The 16,674-nt window shown below is 40.2% G+C and overlaps 1 protein-coding gene across 1 annotated transcript in view; it reads left to right on the forward strand.

Moving 5' to 3' along the window:
• The first annotated feature begins 13,693 nt into the window (after positions 1 to 13,693).
• vstm2a (V-set and transmembrane domain containing 2A) overlaps positions 13,694 to 16,674 on the forward strand; it is a 75,211-nt gene continuing 72,230 nt past the window's right edge. The window contains exons 1-2 of the mRNA XM_047568516.1: positions 13,694 to 14,301; positions 15,604 to 15,770. Of these exons, the coding sequence (XP_047424472.1) occupies positions 14,223 to 14,301; positions 15,604 to 15,770 (246 nt within the window). The 5' untranslated portion in view covers positions 13,694 to 14,222. The remainder of the gene's footprint in view (positions 14,302 to 15,603; positions 15,771 to 16,674) is intronic.

Here is a 16,674-nt window from a genome sequence, read left to right on the forward strand (position 1 = left end):
CCCTCTAACTTTGCTGAAGAGATTATTTGTCATCATGGGTTTTAATTATACCTGCGGTTCGGCGAATTCAAATGGATTTGCCGCGGAGCTGATAGCATAAATGTTTGATGAGATGTTTTCATTGATGTGTGCCTGGCTTCGCATTATAGCCGGAGAGAGGCTCACGGCTTCCCCTCATCACTGATAGTGTTTGCCTCAATCACAGCTGATACGATCGCAGGCTCGGGGAGAGGGCTTTTCACAATATACTGATTCCACACAAATATGTCATTTGTCAAAGGTCAGCGCTGTGAAACAAGTTGTGAGCGATTGCGATTTGCTGTCTGCAGCCCAGCGTTCAATCAAGCATTCCTCCAGGGTCATTAATGTGCGGCTCTAAGAAGAAATCTCTGTGTCCTTTCTTGTGCCAAGGTTTGTCTCAAAGTCACTTTTATTTATAAAGGGTAAATGGAAAAATTAACAATTTAACCCTTTATGGGGCAAAGAACCATACAGGGTAAATTCCACACACATTTTAAATTGTGCCAGTGAGGTTTAGAAACGTCGTTTAGAAAGATCAAGAAATCATTCTCAGGTCAAATCACTGTCAAATGTAGTCTGAAATGTCCACCTTTGCAGTGTAATAACTGCTTTAGTAGGTAGCATCAAGAGGTGGCTTAATGTTGTCTAATGTGATAATATTGACTAGTGCCTGAACCGGCTCTTATGTTCTTAAGGGCAGGAGACAATATGTGACAATATATGGTAAATTCATTAATCTTGACTTTCTACATGAAAATTACAAAAAAAAAAAAAAAAAAGAACAAGAAAAAGACAAATTTAACCAAATTACAAAAGTTGTCTTAGGCCCTACTCTAGGGTTGAAATTTAGAATTTCCAAGTAATTCCATGAGTGCCCTATAGAGGGTTAACTGTATCTTTTAGATAAGGAGCATTTGGGTAATGATGTGAAAACAACACCAATCCCTCTTCCAGGTTGGAGACAGTCACATACACAAATAGATAGTTACGGCAGAAGTAAAACTATGAAATGGAGGGTCTGAAATACTGCTTTAATACACAATACACTTATACTAGTAGATGCACTTCTTAAGTGAGTCTTCATGAGTGATCTCGGAGTATCATTTGCCAACGTTCTTTTATTGGCAATTTTAGCCACCGACACAAATCACAAGTTCCCCACACATGTAGCTGAGTCCAAATTATTACGTGCTCATGGGAAAAAGTTCTTCTGCTACTTTCAGAATTTACCAACACTTTTTATCCTTTGTGAACACTAGCAATTTTAATGTTAATCACATTTATGTGTATCCCATGTAACATCCGATTGAACAAGTAAACACACCATGACACACCTGTGATGTATTATCACCGTATAGTGTAAAAGGAATTACCAATGGACTTATTTTATTTTAGTTGTTTATTATTTAAATAGCTTTATTTAAATGCTTATTAAACTGGGGGGTGAAGGTCAGATCTAAATCTACATGGTACATTGTTCAAAAATATGATACGTTAATCATATTATTTTATTTTTTTCTAAATCAGAGTCATGGATAATCATCTTGGTGTAATAACACAGGATTTGTTTTAATGTGAATGTGTTTCTAATGTCAATATGAAGGTTTTTTTTCTTTAGGTTTCCCAACTGCCAAAAAACAAACAAACAATGGAGATCTTCTCTGAGAGGTAGCAGTGTGTCAAGTCATCATTTTTCCGGGCAGAAGCCCACCGGTTGTACAGAGGTCAGCAAGGATGAGGGTGATAACTGGAGCTGTGTCTGTGCTGAGTCTGGGATGAAAGCCAGATTAGGCCTTATTCAGAAGTTAGTATACCTCGAGCAATGATTCGACTGTCAACCAGAGTTTTGGAGATGAATCTAATAGGTCTGAGTATGGCAACAGTGAATAAGGGGGACTGCAGCAGTAGTCAGAGAGGAGCTGAGAACCAGAGGTGGTTGAGGGCAGACAGTCTTTTAACTAGGCTTGTGGGGATTGGATCCAGATGTCGTGTAGAGATACTGGATGTAATAATAACTTCATGTAACAGATGCTCCTCTTCTCTGAACTGAGAGAGGTCCAGTATAACAACACAGATTATTACTTTCCATCACACAGCAACTACAAAAACACAGTCTACTTCTTTTGTGGTGTGCACCGCAGAAAGCAAATAAAACTAACAAAAAGCTCCTCATTACAGAAACAAGCACGAGCTGGTGTGTTTGAACGTTGCAGGGGTGGTCGTATGAGTGTGTCTGTTAGTCTCCGACACGCTACTGCATAAGAAAAGGAGACTGATTAGCAAGGGCCAGCAAAGCCGGGGCCAATTAACTCACCTTGGCACTGCTCCCCGCAGTTGAACAAAACCACACCTCTTTGCCGCACTTCAAAAATGAGATTTTCAGTCGGAAACCTGAGGTCGCATAGAAAAGAGGATGTGGACAGTTTAGGTGAGCTTGGTAATGGTAAGTGTGTCTGTGTGATGTTAACAGAGGCCAGCTGCTCCTGGACTGTAGAAACTATGGAGTAGAATATTACAGTGATGTCGTTTAGGAGTATACCAGGGAATTTGCCATTTTTTCCTAAGTATTTAGATGAAAATGTTTATTAGTCTTAATCACATTTCAGACAGTTTTATCTTTTAGTCGAGGAAAAGTCATTGCATTTTTGTCAACTTTGAATTATTACTTTTAATCAAACTTCAACTAACAACATTAATTTTATAAGTCGTCTTTGCACAAACTAGTAATCAGAACCATTCCCACTTTAGGTAAGTGTCTGCCACTGATGTCAGGGACTCCACCTCTGCCCCTACCACAGAGCTCGCCTTATGTATCACTATGTCCGGGTGTCCTTCATCTTAGTTCTGCCTCGCCAGCACTCCACAGCGTAGAAGAGGACACTGGCAACAATAGTCTGGTAGTCATGTCCAATTCCATTCTTATATCTGTGGCATTTTAATTACAAGTTCCAAGGGGCCGTATTGACAATGCACTCTTAGCAGTTGTTCAATTCTATGTATCTCTTTCAAAAGTCGGACATCAGCCTTGAACATTTATAAGGCTGGATCAGACATGACAGATCGATAAAAAAAAGGGTAGCATGCACAAGAAGGATTCATTCCACAAACTATAGTGATGGACGATTTTAGTTAAATGCTAAATGCTAATCCATTATCCACTCTGCTGTCCACTGTTTAAATATATGTCAGTAAAAAGCCAGAAATCCATAACTTCATGTATTTCAAAGCAGCAACTAATAAAGTACTTATATGAGAAGTCTTTAATTTCAGTTAGCTTAGTGACCATGATGGGGGCTGCATAAATATCAGGGTGATGAACCTTTAAATGTTTTCTGTATTATTAGCCACAGGGCTTGTAGCAACTTGCTAGTTTTGGTAGTTACCATCAACTACCTGAGATCAGATAGGCCAACGCCCCTTATCCCATCCAGTGACTGGGACACATTTTGACAGTCAGCCCGTACGAAGAGATCATGTAATGCGAATAACATCATATTTTATTTCAAATAACATTCTAGGCTCGTCCGATATTAGCCTTAGCTCAACATCTTGTCTGGAGAAAAAAATGGTTGCTGACGGATATTTTTTTTAACCTTCTTCTTTAAAGATATTAACACTGTTGTGGAAAAATAAGACAACCTAGGTTTCATAGTAGCTATGTATCAAGTGCAGAGGACAAAGCGTCATTGTCCTCGTCCAATAAATCCATGTGTGAGGTGAAGGGAGCTGGAATGGGGTTTAAGGTAATTAAGCTGATGGGATCCTCTGGGTGAACATGTCAGATGTTACGGTTTGACATGATACAATGCACCTTTGATTTACCAAGCAGTATGAAAGGACACGGTAGATCCTTTGCAGACAGCATTTCTGAACAAATACAGGCTGAGTTTCCCATTTCAATTGGTCCTGACAACATTGCACTCCAGAAAGTGACTGAGAGAACTGTGAAAAATGGTGCACTGATGTCTGACAGGGTAAGATAAGAGATTTCAACAAGGTGTAAACACAAATCAACAATAGTTTTCCAGGGTATCTATAATCCTTGAAATTTGACTAATCATCTCTGAACTGTAGAGCGAAGCTGTGGCTGTGCACGGTGCGTAGGTCAGGGTGGACTAATGTATATATGGTGATATATAAATGTGCTGTTAACCTCTCTGATGATCTGGCTGCTTATTTGACTTCTTCAGCAATAAACAGGACGATAAGCGTCCAGATTAAATTCCCTGACAAATGCGATATCTCCTCCTGTTGGGTTAATGGCCCCTAAAAACTACAGTCATTCTTTTAGGAACTGTTTCATTTGCCTTCAGATTTGTTCTATATAATTGTATATGTGTGGGCTCGTAGTAAATATAGTGTATTTTGATGTATTTTACTTTGTAATGGTTTGAGCAACTCAGGTCAGGTTACACATGTGACGGCTAAATCCCCTTTGTGCCGCTGTGACGGTAGCTTTTGTAGCTGACCCTAACCTCTGAACAGAACAGAATAAGAAGGATCTCTTATGTACCTCGCAGGGACACGTAAGGTATGAACATTTGGCTTTTACCCAGTACGGCTCACAAGGATTCATCTCAAGTATCTGCTTTTTTCATGAATGACATTCTGCCGGTATGAAAGGAAGAGGGACGCTACAGGCTCCTCTCAAGGACCCCTCACACCGCTCAATCACCAAAGCTGCATCGTTATTCTCACGTCAAGCTGTTTCAGGAAGAATTTCACATGTTCCTCTATGATCATAAGAAGAAAGATTCATTGATCTTAAAAACAAAAACAAAAACAAACAAAAAATACAAAACAGATTAAAGTTCAGATGTGCAAAATGCCGAGTGCCAAGTGGGTTAATTCAAATGAGCTGATTTCCTTGTATACATTAGAAATATGATAATTGTAAATACACTGTACACAGCTAAAATGCTTACTGGGGGCTTAAGGGTCTTATTGGTATTCCTTGTAGCTCTCCACCGCCCAGATATTATAACCATAAAACCTTGGGATGCTAGATAACAAGAGATGAGACAGTTTGGTAGAAAGTATTAATATCGCGGCAGTCACATTAATGATCATTACTGAATGGAACAGCAATTAATTACTGCTTGCATCATCACCCTAGAAAAAGTGTTTAATTATTTTTTGATGCACTCTGTTGCACCCTGCGAGCCTTGTGGTGTGTGCTCAGGCTGACAAAATGGATGCTGGCAGGGCACCAGCTAAACTGTGGTTTCACCGGCTAATGGCTATTGTACTGGCAGGGCAGATGGTATTTCTTGACAGCGGAGATGCACTGTCGCAGCAGAGGTGACACTGCTTGTCTTTTGACCCCAAATGATCAATATCTGAAGCAGCTGAACGCTCTACACTAGACGGACACTCCCTCTAAAGCAGGTTAAGAGCTGGAAAATCCTTAATGCAAACTTGTAAAAGGACCGCTATATGCATTATTTTGCACCGTTAGGGTCAATGTGGATGAAATCCTACACAGGCCAACAGGAATATTTAAGTTAGTTTTTTTATTTCTCACATAACAGACGATCAAGTTTTTTCTGCCCCCCAATCCGAAGCCGATCTTTTAATATTCATATTGGATGATCTGTGTCCCAATCCAAATTGTCCTAAAGTTGGTCCCATCTAGACTCCTTAGGCTTTTCTTGTCTTCCTTGTATTCTCCTACAGTCTACTGGATTCAGCTCAATAAATCGTCATCTTATATTTTGTTCAGAGACAAGAAGTTTGTGCTTATTTTAGGAATTTTTGTCAAGCAAGAAAAGCTTAACCCACTGGCAGATTTTTTTCTTAATAAAAGATGATTTGATTGAATATAAGAATATTTTGCTTCTTTCCAGTAATGCTGTTTTGGCAGTGAATGTGGGAAGGGTAGCTTGTACTTTGTCTTCTCCACTCCAGAAATGTTCTGGTCATCCAGCACTGCCATAAACTCCCTCTAAACCCTCTCTGGAAGTTTTCTCTCCTTGTCGCTGTATCCAGGAAACTTTTCTCTTCTTTTAAACACAGCGTTTAGGGTTTGTTGTTGTTGTTGTTGTTTGGGTGCAGCTATTGCCTGGATGGGCTCCACAGATTCTCTTAAATGATTTCATTGGAGCTGTTGAATGAAATTGGTAGTATTAGTTTATGGCAGACCTAAAATAAATCATCATTTCAAAACTGTTCTTCCAATTAGAATAACAGCATCAATTGTTTAAGCGAGTTCTCTGGAATGAAACTTATGTTCAAGTGACAGCAGCCTCTTAGGAGCGTAATGGATAAAAAGGTGACCTCCTTGTTATAGAGCCACAAAGTTGCCAGAGAGAAGAGGCCAGTGTTGATTGATGGCACATCTTAACTTGGCATTATTTTCCAAATCTTCTTTGCAAAAATGTTCCAAATCTTTCAGATTGTGAGGGCACCTGTTCTGCACAGCCCTCTTCAGATCGCCCCACAAATGTTAAATTTTAGTATTTAGGATCCAGATGAAGAAAAACAGCCCCAAAGCATAATGCTGCCACCACCATGCCTCACTGTGGGTATGGTGTCACTTTTTTTTTTTTTTAATAATGTGCAGTGTTGGTTTTGGGCCAAGGTTAAGGTCAAGAAGTTCAACCATGGTTTGATCAGACCATAACATTTTCTCACATGTTTTCAGGAGATTTCAAATGTGTTCAAAAAATTAGACAGACATGGATGTTTTTCTTGTAAGAAAAGGCTTCCATCTTATCATCCTACCCCATGGCCCAGACATATGAACAATATGGGAGATGCCACATATAGCCAGCATATATGCCACCATAGCCAGTCCAGCAGCTGCTTTAACATTGCTGTAGGCCTCTTGACAGATTCCCTGATGAGTTCTCTCCTTATCTTTTCATCAATTTTGGAAGGACATCCAGTTCTTGGTAATGTCACTGTTGTGCCATATATCTAATGCCTTGGAAATTATTCAGTGCCCTTCTTCTGGCTGATATCTTTTAACAATGAGATCCCCCTGATACTTTGGAAACTTTCTGTGGACCATGACTTTTACTGTAAGATGTGACTAAGGAAATGTCAGGAAAAGACTACTAGGCCTGTGGAACTTCATTTGGGGCTAATCAGAAGCATTTTAAATGAGGCAGATGTGTACCAACTCCTATTTGACAAGAGTCTGGATGTGATTGGTTGATTCTGAGCACAGCCACATCTCCAGTCATAAGAGGATGTTCACTCTTATGCAACCACATTATTTTCATTTTTACTTTTACTTCCCTTCTCCTAAAATTTTATTTTTTTTTCACTTGAGTTGTACAGGTCATAAGTAACATTAAAGGTGTAAAAAGTTCTGAAATCATTGATTCCAAGAAGATGGCATATAATAGAGGTGTGTGTGTAACGTCATACATAGAAGTCACAATATATATAATAAATCATCAGTTACGGTTAAAGTTTGATTAGGGTTGAGTAAAAAAAAGCAATGTAGGACTTTAGAAGAAGGAAATAGTTTGAGTTAAAATGTCAACTTGGAGAGGTTAAACGAGGATTGCAGTCGTGACAGAAAGACCCGAGAGGTTTTGTGAAAGAGGAACCCCATGGATTTCTAAAAGCTATGTTCCAGGTGTTGGGGAGAATCACTACATATGTTAAAACCACCTTTAGTTCTACTTGTGCTGAGTCTAATAAATGCCCTCAAGGCAGCGTTGATTGAAGATAAACACAAAGACGTGTTATGTTCCGACAGGTGGACTGAGAGTTGCAGAGAGAATTGACAGGGTTGCATTGTGTTCTTCACATGAAAATGGCCACATGTAATCCAAAAAAGAAAAACTCTTGGCAGCTGTCCAGTCACAGGAGGCAGTAGGTTTAAAGTTGCAGAGAGCGGTCAAAAGAGCTCTCTCTGTAAAGTTTTGAGGGAGGTTGTTTCATTCAGTTCAGACGGACCATAAATCCCACTGAAAATCTTTGAAACAAAGAATTGTTTTGGTTTTGTGTTGCAAAGAACTAAGTGATTGCATTGCAGTTTTGCAGTTTAATCTTTATATATATTTATTTTTAGTTTTGCCTTTGGTGCAATGGTGAACAAGTAGTCCAATAATGACTGGGTAAAATGTAGACAAGTGGATTTCTTTATCAGAACCAGAACCTCAGGGGCTCCATCTTTTTCACATTGGCTGTTTGTTACTTATTTTACAGTAACTTATTTAAGTGCCAACTTAAATACTAAACTGAAAAGTACAACAAAAGAAGCACTGAACCCTTCATCAGTCACAGCAGTCTCAAGGACTTAAGTTGTTGAAGGGCAAACCTGAAATCACGTTTTGTGGCCTTGATATTTGAAATGTACATGGAACATGTTCCTGAATGCTTTCCACTTTATCGATTTACCACTTTCTGCTCTGACTACCTAGCAGGGTCTCCTGCAATGTTTTAAAGCACATAACCTCTTTCTTTTTTAGTAAGGAAAAGCTGATGAAAACACTAAATAAACTGTTTAATCGATGTGTAAATTCGATGTGTAAGAGGGTTGGAAATGCAGATTTGCATGTGATGGTCTGGAATGGACTGTTTTGTTTTCATAGCAGGGCTCCTAATTTTTCTCCAGATTTTTCTTGTTTTAACCTAAACCAGGACAGCTTCTATGACTGGACAATTTTCTTGGAAGAGTTTTGCGACATGGATAAAACTTCCATGCTCTTAATCCGTCTTTTTAGCTCTTTAACTGAATGCAGTAAAAGGTTTCACTAGAGCGCTTGGAAGCAGACCTTGAGCCAAGTTTATTATGCCCTCTCTCTCTGTTACTTCTCAGTGGTAGAAACCAGTGAGTTGTTTCTCCACAGAGTTGACTGTAGTACAGACGAACAGCAGAATCTTTCAGTGGCAACTTTATTGTTGATTCGTACTGAGCAGTGTTGGAACCCAGCTGTCCACGGCACTGACCAGACTGACTGACCGACTCCATACAGCTCACTCCTTAACAAAGAAATACCCACTGCTCAGACTGTGTGTAGAGAAGCCAGTGATGCATGGAGACTTCCAAACTTGAAATATTTACTTCAGACACATACAATAGGGTTATGATGACGGTGACGCTTTATGCTGTCTTTAAGAGTACAGTCACATCCAGACTATTGGCCTCTTATTTGGTCAAGTGCGGCTCAGAAACATCTTAAAAAACTTAAAAAACAGATTGTACAAAACAGAGCAGCCTGATGAGTTCTCTGTGTCTCTTTCCGTGCCAGTCTTAGAGAGATACATAAACACTTGTCATGGCTAAATGTAGAGGATAGATTAAAATATTGTCTTTTGATGTTCATGCATAAAGTTAAATAGACTTGTTTTGTTTTCCGTTAGAATTTTCAGGGTTTTGCCATGAACATAACACTCGACAAGTGAGCACAGTTGTGTGATGAGGACTGTGATTTATAGAGCTTCTTTGGCTTGGAATATAATCAGTAGTAGACTCTATTTTAAAACATTACTTAAGATAAGTAATAGATAACAAATGGAAAGTAACTGTATAGATTCATCATTTATACACTGTATTTTGAGACTGTGTTAGTGTTGTTTGATTTACACTCAGAGTACCTTTGCTCATTTGTTTAATTATTATATGTAATCTGTTTTGTGTTTTCTGTTTAGTTATATAGTACAATATCAACTTTTGTTTCTTTTTGTTGCTGAATTTGTTGTGTGGGCCCCAGGAAGACTAGTGACCACTTGGTGGAAGCTAATGGGGATCCTAATAAAGAATAAAGAATAAAGAGAGCCCCCAAAAAACGAACGAAACAGAAATACTGTATAATGCTTTGGTATTTGTTTATCAAGTAAAACGAGCCAATATTACATATGTGTGCATGTGTAAGTCCATGTATGTATGTACAAATGATCCGTATTCTTAAATAAACACAAAAACAAAATGTTCCTGTTGTTCTGTTTGATTGTATTCTCTTTCTACTCTAAGAACTTATATGAATTATTATTATTATTTTTCTTTTTTTTTTCAGATAATAAAACCTGCAAAATGGACAAAGTAATGTAAGGTGTACTATATAATATACTACACTTAGAAAGTTAGCAAGTTTTATACAGGTAAATGTGTAAATTAAGTCATGTAAAGTAAGTTTTTAGAATCAAAACTGTTTAATATATGTCAATTAAGGTGAGAGTGTTTTTTAAAAGATTTAGATGTTACCTTTTCAAACTAATTCAATTATTTATTCAAAGAATAGTTTATTTCAAATGTGACCATCTTTGTTTACAGATAAATATTAGAGAGTTGAGTGTTTATCTGACACACTGAATGAATTTGAAAGTGTCATGCAGAGCTATTTGTTTAAAGGTTACGGAGTGTGTGCCTGTGGCTGTAACTAAGCACCTCAGTTCAGATGAGGTGCTTTGATAAAAGGTTGGATCGAGTTGTTTGAGAGGAGTCGCTGTTTTGTTCCGCGGATTAGGTAAACTCATTATGCTGCTTTGTGAAAACATGTCTTTAGAAATGTGTTCGGCTATTTTTAGATGGCGTGCAAGCTTGGACGGTGATGGAGACGATTTGCAGTCTCTGCAACAGGTGCATGTTGGAAGCTTTGTCTCACAACTATGAAGTAATGATGTGGCAGTAATCAACGTTCCAGTATTAAACTGTGACAACACCCTGCAATGAATAACAGCAAATTCCTGCAGTTTTCTGCCTTTATAGTTTACTACTGGCAGCAGGGATGCCTGAAATTACAGTTTTTGAGTTTGCTGTAAAACTATTTTAAAGAATATAAATGTTTTAGAACCAAATTAAAATATGCAGCATAGGTCTAACACACTGGGGCCCTTTACTATTACTTTACACATTTACAGCGACATTCTTCAACATGTGATGCTTTCAAATACCAACATTTATTTAAGATAAATCATATTTTTTCTTTACAGTACATTTTTGCTTACACAATATAGTTTGTATCTGCAGCACTGTACCGAAAATAACGAGAGAACAATATGATGATGAGGTTTTAACACAAAAATGACACGTGGTTGTAGTGACGATCTCACCGACATAAGAAATGCCATTAAATGTCAGTATGTTTCCTCAGAAAAGAGGAGACATCTTTACAGCTTTACTTGTCTTTTTTGGGAGAATCCTGACTCGTCCGTTACTGTGTGACGTGGCCCTGATGTGTCGTGATTGTTGATGACAACCACACAACCCATACCTTTGACTACACTTTTAATATTTAGCTGAATTAGTTGCAACTTCTTTTCAATCACACAGGTAATAACGCACAAAGAGTAAGAGAAGATAAAACTTGAAATAGATTAGCTCAGTAAAGCTGCTACCAGCAGCCAATTAGCTAAACAGGCAAAAGACAAAAGTAATCAATGTGAAATAATCATAGCTGGCTTTAGAAAATAAGTGTTTTACCCTGGTAGCTCTGAAAATGCTGCCATCCAGCTGGATATTTACAGACACAGTAGAAAAGGTCATTATAAGAAACAGAGGTCACCAAAGAAATATGTGTTCTCATGGAATACCGTACAATTCTGTGGTTGCAAGGCCTATTTTCTGTTGTACTACCAACCTTTAGAAGAAACATGTATACACCATTTAATAAAAATAATGGAAAGAAAACCACAATATTCTTGAAAAGGGGCTTTAACAATATTTACTGTGTTTATGGATTTGATCCCATTGCAGTTACGGCCATATGAAGTTACTGCACACCAGGTTGAATCTGTAGTGTATTACATTTGGTTCAAGGAAAGTTAGTTTTTTCTTTTGGCATTGTTTTGTTCTTACATGAGCATGAAGACCCTACATGCAATATATGCACTTCCCGATCACACAGATGAGATTTCAAAATAAAATACCTATCAGTAGTAGAAGATGATCCAGATGTTTGGTGAAACCGTTATGTTCAGTTCAGTAGAAGCTGTGTAAAAAATAAACAAATAAATAAATAAAAATTTTAAAAAAATCACAAACTAATTAAACTGAAACTCTCTTATCCATTTGCACTTCCATTTACTTTCTGCTACGTCATGTAGCTTTTACGTGACAATTACAATTTGTTGGCAGAGAAATGTCCTCTCATAATTATGGAAAGAATTTCCACATACATTCTTTCGTTAATTATTATTTTTATTGTCCATTTAATTAACAAATCGTGAAATGCTTTTAATGGCGCTTGCGGTCCTCCAAATATGTGGAGGACCTTGAGGGGGGACTTTTCATTTATGTCTGTAGATCATAACGTTAGCAATAACCATAAGTTAGAAATATATGGTAGCTCGTACCTTGAGATATACATGATGCATGTGATTTTGCATGTGTTCCTGGTGATTTTGTGAAATGTACGCATCCGGTTCATTTTCACAGGAGTTCATTAAAATACTCCTACGGCTCCTACGGGCCTGACGTCCTCCTCACTGATGTTGGGATGCTTTTACCAAACAGCCGGGAAATACCCTAATGATACAAAATAAGTTAGGGATGTTCCGCTCAGGATTTGTATTTATTTATTTATTTATTTATTATTGCCTACCGATCTTTTAATATTCAGTATCCGAGTCCCAATAAGATCTTAAATGTCCTAAATTCCCTCCCCTGTAGAAGTCTTGGCTTCACCCAGAGTCCATTAGATTCAGTTCTGTGTAGAGAGGTTAGCTCGTACCTTGAGTTCTCTAATCCAGAAATGTTCAGGTCATCCAACGCTGCCATAAACTCCCTAACCCTCTCTGGTTGTACTTCTTGGTTTCAACTGCATGATATTTGTCACGAGAGGACTTGTCGCCCCCCATGGGTCTGCGTTCGTGTTTGTATGGCTGTCTCTCTCTCTCTTTTTTTTTTTTTTTTTTGCCTCAGGTGTGTGGAGCAGAGCTGCTGTTGTTGTCTGCCATCTCACCTGTATCTCATTGTTCAATCAAGCTGAACTCTAAGGACTGTGTTCTCTCCAACTTACTTGTGAAGCAGCAATGGACACTTAGTCTGTTTTTGAAGTGCTCCATCTAACCTACCTGCTTTCACTGTCCGCTACAGGTGCAGTCCACTCTCTCCTATCCTACATTTGTTCTTATTAAAGACATGTCCTTGTGCCAGAACACTTGAGTCCTATGCCTGAGTACTGTGCCGGGATCACATTATCCAGTCTGTATCATTAGGTTGCGCTTATTTTTGTTCATTTACAACAATGGAATCAAGTGTAAAATGAAGACACGCGTGTGCGTTGTGAAACAGATAAGCTCAGGAATTATCTGACTTTAGACCACAGTGTTAAACTGCAGTCACTTTAAGGCCTCTGCGCACAGATACTTGTTTTAACAGAGGGTAAAGCTCCGGTCCCCAAAGGATGATCCCTGATTGGTCCCCGGCTCAATTAAGAGCAAATATTAGAAGTGGCACGATTTGTGCCCATTGCGACAAAGGGCGAAGTGTTCCCAGTCTGCCCAGGAGAGTAATAATATTCAGGCATTCATTCTTGCTTAATGACTCAGGACATGCTGTGCTTTCCCCTTCACATGCCGGGTCGTTGGTCCACCTCCACCCACCTCCCCCTCACCCCCACCCAGCTCTGTTTGCTCCCAAATTGTTTTATGCGCTCTTAGACGCGCTCCTGACTGCATAATCAATTACGACCTGGACACACCCACACTGCTAAATAGGCACGTTTCCTTCAGTTTAGTTTATAGTTGTATAGGTGCGTAAGTGTCCGTTCTAAATATCTATCTGGATTCAAAGTGCGTTTGTCAACATAAAACTATTAATTATGTGTTTATCTTTCATCTGAGCCTTCCAGGTTAGTGCAAAGGGTCGGGTGAGGACTAGATTCGCAGAGGTGTGGAGTGCGTGGATGCCACAGTGATCCACTAGACTGACGTCTCTCCGGTAGCGCAGAAGAACACCGCAGCCCGGTTATTTCGCAGACTTCAGTACAGCCAAGCAGTCGACAGTCTCTCCCCGCACAGAGAGACACACGGAGAGAGAGCGAGCGAGAGAGAGCTCGAGAGAGAAAGACGGAGGGAAAAAAGGGGAAAAAACAGAACTTCAGCAACGACAAGCTGTAGTTTTCCAGCATGTTCAACCTTCGGAAATCTCCGTTTAAACAATCTCGCCCAGCGACTGTTTGATTTTGCAGCCGGGTTGGCTATTTTATTTGGAAAGATTCGTATTTTTGCCTCCTTCGGCTGATGTAAAGAAAGAAAAAAAAGAAGCAGCAGCAGCAGAAGAAGAATCAATCTATATTGGAATGATGTGGACCTCTCATGACACTGTTGGATTTGTTTTCTTAGCCGGATTTTGTGTTCAATTCGGATTCTCCTTTGAAGGTAAGGTCTGCACATTTTCTTAACGAGATGGTCTACGTGATCGTGTCGAGGGGGGGTGGGGTGGTGGGGGGCTTGATGCCCTGCGTGATGGTGGGAGCCGCTCGGTCGGAGAGTGTTAAAAGTGCGCAGCCTTTCTGTGGTGGTACAACCAAGAAGCAAAGGAGGCTGTTCGGAGGAAATGTTTTAAGTGAATTTGACTGTTATGAGGAGCGCTGAAAAGAGGGGGGAGAAGCATCATCCCGGTGAAAAGATGAAGAAGGTTGCGTTTTTTTTTTTCGTTCCACCAATGGTGACAGGGAAAAAAATGCAACTGGTGATTGTTTGAAATCAAGTCGTTTCACGTCGCGCAGAGGAAAGCGGACCAGATGTTTTTTCTATCCCCTCCTTTCCATCTGTGCCACGCCATGAAATAGCCTGACTTAATAAAGAATTAAAACTTGAGAAGTGGACGTCCAGCCTGTGGTTTCAGCACCACGGACAGACGCTGCATGCGGCTGTCCGTAGTGCTGAAAGCGACGCTCCAGTTTCCTGTCTGCCCTGCTTCTTCTGTCTGAGATCACCACTTCCCAACGGTCTCTTTGCGCCTTTTCCTCTTTGCAACCGCGTTCACACGCACCAGATAATCATATAAAGATTCTTAACTGAATTAGTCAGAAAGAATGCGCCCTACATGGTGGTTTAGTCTCCCACCAATGTCATTTTTATGTCGCCACCATTCTCCTGAAGGCTGAATCCCCCCCGTTTTTTTTCTTGTTTATTTAGTCCGCTACAAACCAAACTCCTGTATTATTTGTTATTCTTTTTTATTTTCATTTGCTCTTCTGTGTTCGCCCTCATTCAGTCCAGTTTATTTATCAGTTTAACTGGGTTATAGATGTCTTCATAACGTCTAGAGAAAGATGCACGCGTAAAATGGGCAATAGAAACAATCCCATAAAAAGCTCCCCACGAGCCAGGCAGTAATTAAGTGTCTTTATATGAAGCCATGATGCCACGGAGCGTTATGTAAATTTCCGATGGAGACGCCTCAGTATCCTTGACACTGGGGGCGGCGGGGTGGGGGTGCAGCTCCCATTTCCTTCAATTAAAACAAAAACGCACCTTTATCAAGGTTCCAAAAACGCACAGCTGCTGCTGCTGCCGTAGGAGCATTACCCGCCGTCCTCACGTTTTCATGGCCGCAGCCACGGAGCAGGCATTGAAAGTGATTAATTCTCTGCGTGTAGAAATCACACACAAACTGCCCTCCTCATTATTACCCCCCCACGACCCCTACCCCTCCCCTCCTTCTCTCATCTGCAGGTCGCTTCACGGATCTGCCCTCGAACATGACGGTTAAAGAGGGACAAAACATAGAAATGGCGTGCGCTTTCCAGAGCGGAACCGCGTCTGTCTATTTGGAGATCCAGTGGTGGTTCGTGAAAGCGCCGGAGCCCACTGACAGCGAGGAGGACGTCGATGCCCAAGAGGTACGCCTGGACCCTCTTTTGCTTTTCTTCGCCTCTAAGAGCCGTGGGAGTTGTATTTTAAGCACACCCACTCGCAAAAGGGAATCGGGGCATCCAAAAAGTATCTGCGCTATTACGCAGGAGTGCCTTATGTCATCACCGCCGCGGCTATGTGGTTGCAGCCCTCTCGGGCAAGGTCGTGCGCTCATGCCAGGGCTTTCTTTGACCTACTGTCTGACAAGAAACGACATGTTTTGACCTTCAGATATGTTCATCTCCTGCCTTGAAGTGGTCAGAAACTTCCTGCGCAGTTGCACTGCTCTCTCTCTCTCTTAAAGGTTAAAACGCGCTCATGTGATAGGAAACCACTGTTAAGATCTCATCTACACAGACCCTGTTTTTATTTGGAAACGACCACATTAACTTCTTAAACCCCACGTTTCTTGCTCGCAGTTTTAATGTGCAGCCTCAGTTTCCCCACACTCAGCCTGATGGTTTGGGTTTAAACGTCCTCTCTGCTCTTGAATCTGTTTAAATAATCCCTCCTCGTGATGAACAGAGAGAAGTCCCTCCAAGAAAAGCATTAACAGCATTAATTCAGACTGGTGTGGGAAAAATAATAGAGGCAGAGAGAGAGGGGGGGGGGGGGGGGGGGGGGGTGGAGCTCGTTGTGGATATTAATTACATGACAAATGAAGTAAATGAACCCGACTATTCACGAATGGAGAAAGTGTCTGAATCAATACAGCCGAGGCATATTCTCACATGTTGCCTCATTAAACAGTGCGTTGAGAGCACTTTGGCATTTTATTGTATACCGCTGCTGCGTTACTGTTGGATATGACAGCTCTGCTCGCGTGTAATGATCGGCAGCTCTGTGGATGGGAACGGCTCGATGTGTTTGCTGCGTTTAAATGGATGGCAA

The sequence above is a fragment of the Mugil cephalus genome, chromosome 18, assembly GCF_022458985.1.
Source record: "Mugil cephalus isolate CIBA_MC_2020 chromosome 18, CIBA_Mcephalus_1.1, whole genome shotgun sequence".
In the NCBI taxonomy this organism is placed as follows: Eukaryota; Metazoa; Chordata; class Actinopteri; order Mugiliformes; family Mugilidae; genus Mugil; species Mugil cephalus.